This window comes from Nanorana parkeri, unplaced genomic scaffold (genome assembly GCF_000935625.1).
Source record: "Nanorana parkeri isolate BGI_ZX_2015 unplaced genomic scaffold, ASM93562v1 scaffold3967, whole genome shotgun sequence".
Taxonomy (NCBI): Eukaryota; Metazoa; Chordata; class Amphibia; order Anura; family Dicroglossidae; genus Nanorana; species Nanorana parkeri.
In genome coordinates this window covers 10,021-11,853 of record NW_017310234.1, presented here as the reverse complement: position 1 = coordinate 11,853, position 1,833 = coordinate 10,021, and the positions used below count along the sequence as shown (strand labels likewise).

The following is a 1,833-nucleotide window of genomic DNA, read 5'->3' as shown; positions in this document are numbered from 1 at the left end:
ATGGGGGCGGGGTAACTACATGGGGGCGGGGTAACTACATGGGGGCGGGGTAACTACATGGGGGCGGGGTTTCATCAAACTAAACTCCGCTGCTATGTAACATTTCATCATAGAAAGCACATCAGAGCGCACAGCCAATCACAGCGTTACTCCTTCACGTGTACTGAATACAGACTATGTGCTCATCTCCTGGACCCCAGCACACCATACAATCTGCCGGGGCATGCTGAGACTTGTAGTTCTGTAACACTGACCAGCTTTGTGTGTTTGCAGCTCTGGGAGAGTAAGCTGATGCAGTCGAAGGCGGTGGATGGGTTTCATTCGGAAGAGCAGCAGCTTCTACTGCAGTCACAGCAACAGCAACAGCAGCATCAGCAGCAGCAGCACCACCACCACCACCACGTCCAGCCTCACCCGCAGCAACAGCAGACCATGCAACACCAAACCCCGGCGCAGCAAGTCCTCATCCCTGCCACACACCAAGGTCTGTACACACTCCGGAGCTCGCCTTGTATGTACATTGTACGCCTGGGGTCAGCCATGGGGTAGAATGGGGGTAGAATGTGGATGAATGGGGGTGAATGGGGGTAGAATGGGGATGAATGGGTTAGAATGTGGATGAATGGGTTAGAATGTGGATGAATGGGGTAGAATGGGGGTGAATGGGGGTAGAATGGGGGTAGAATGGGGATGAATGGGTTAGAATGGGTTAGAATGTGGATGAATGGGGGTAGAATGGGCTAGAATGTGGATGAATGGGGGTAGAATGGGGTAGAATGGGTATGAATGGGGGTAGAATGGGGATGAATGGGGGTAGAATGGGTATGAATGGGGGTAGAGTGGGGATGAATGGGTTAGAATGTGGATGAATGGGTTAGAATGGGGTAGAATGGGGATGAATGGGGGTAGAATGGGGATGAATGGGGGTAGAATGGGGTAGAATGGGGATGAATGGGGGTAGAATGGGGATGAATGGGGGTAGAATGGGGTAGAATGAGCTCCCTGAGGATATAAGACATGAAAAGCCGATGGGGGACACAGACTCAGAGTTCAGCAACCAATCCCCTTTAGTGGAGTGACTACATGGCTGAAGTAGTAGTGACGGGCCGCAGTTGGTGTCCCCTGCAGGTATGGGGGTTGGTCTTCAGTATATGGAGGATCCCATAATGTGTCCAGGGGCTCCGCTGGTCTCCTTGGGGTTAAGACTTAGTTTCACTCCCACTTAGGGCTGAGCCCTCGGGGGCGGGCACTCTGCCTTCATGAAAGCAATGTGTTTTATCTTCTGTCCTGGAGATGTGTTATGTAAGTCTTTGCCAGAGAGAACTCCTTCTTCTTGTCACATGATTCCCAGAACTACAGGTTTCAGACAGCAAGACTTTCATAGTCTGATAGTCTGGGGGGGCACTACAGCTATTTCTGAGTTTAAAATGGATTACTGCAACGGGTAGCTGGTGTACCTTCCATAGGGTTAGGTGTTCCTTCCATAGGGTTAGGTGTTCCTTCCATAGGGTTAGGCGTACCGTCCATAGGGTTAGGCGTTCCTTCCATAGGGTTAGGCGTACCGTCCATAGGGTTAGGCGTACCGTCCATAGGGTTAGGTGTACCTTCCATAGGGTTAGGTGTTCCTTCCATAGGGTTAGGTGTTCCTTCCATAGGGTTAGGCGTACCGTCCATAGGGTTACGCGTACCGTCCATAGGGTTAGGCGTTCCTTCCATAGGGTTAGGCGTTCCTTCCATAGGGTTAGGCGTACCGTCCATAGGGTTAGGCGTTCCTTCCATAGGGTTAGGCGTTCCTTCCATAGGGTTAGGCGTACCGTCCATAGGGTTAGGCGT

General features: G+C 51.7%; 1 protein-coding gene across 1 annotated transcript in view; it reads left to right on the top strand.

Annotated features, from left to right (window-relative positions):
- GTF2A1 (general transcription factor IIA subunit 1) overlaps window positions 1-1,833 on the top strand; it is a 17,541-nt gene that overhangs the window by 5,777 nt on the left and 9,931 nt on the right. The window contains 1 exon segment of the mRNA XM_018575462.1: window positions 274-484. Coding sequence (XP_018430964.1) covers window positions 274-484 — 211 coding nt within the window.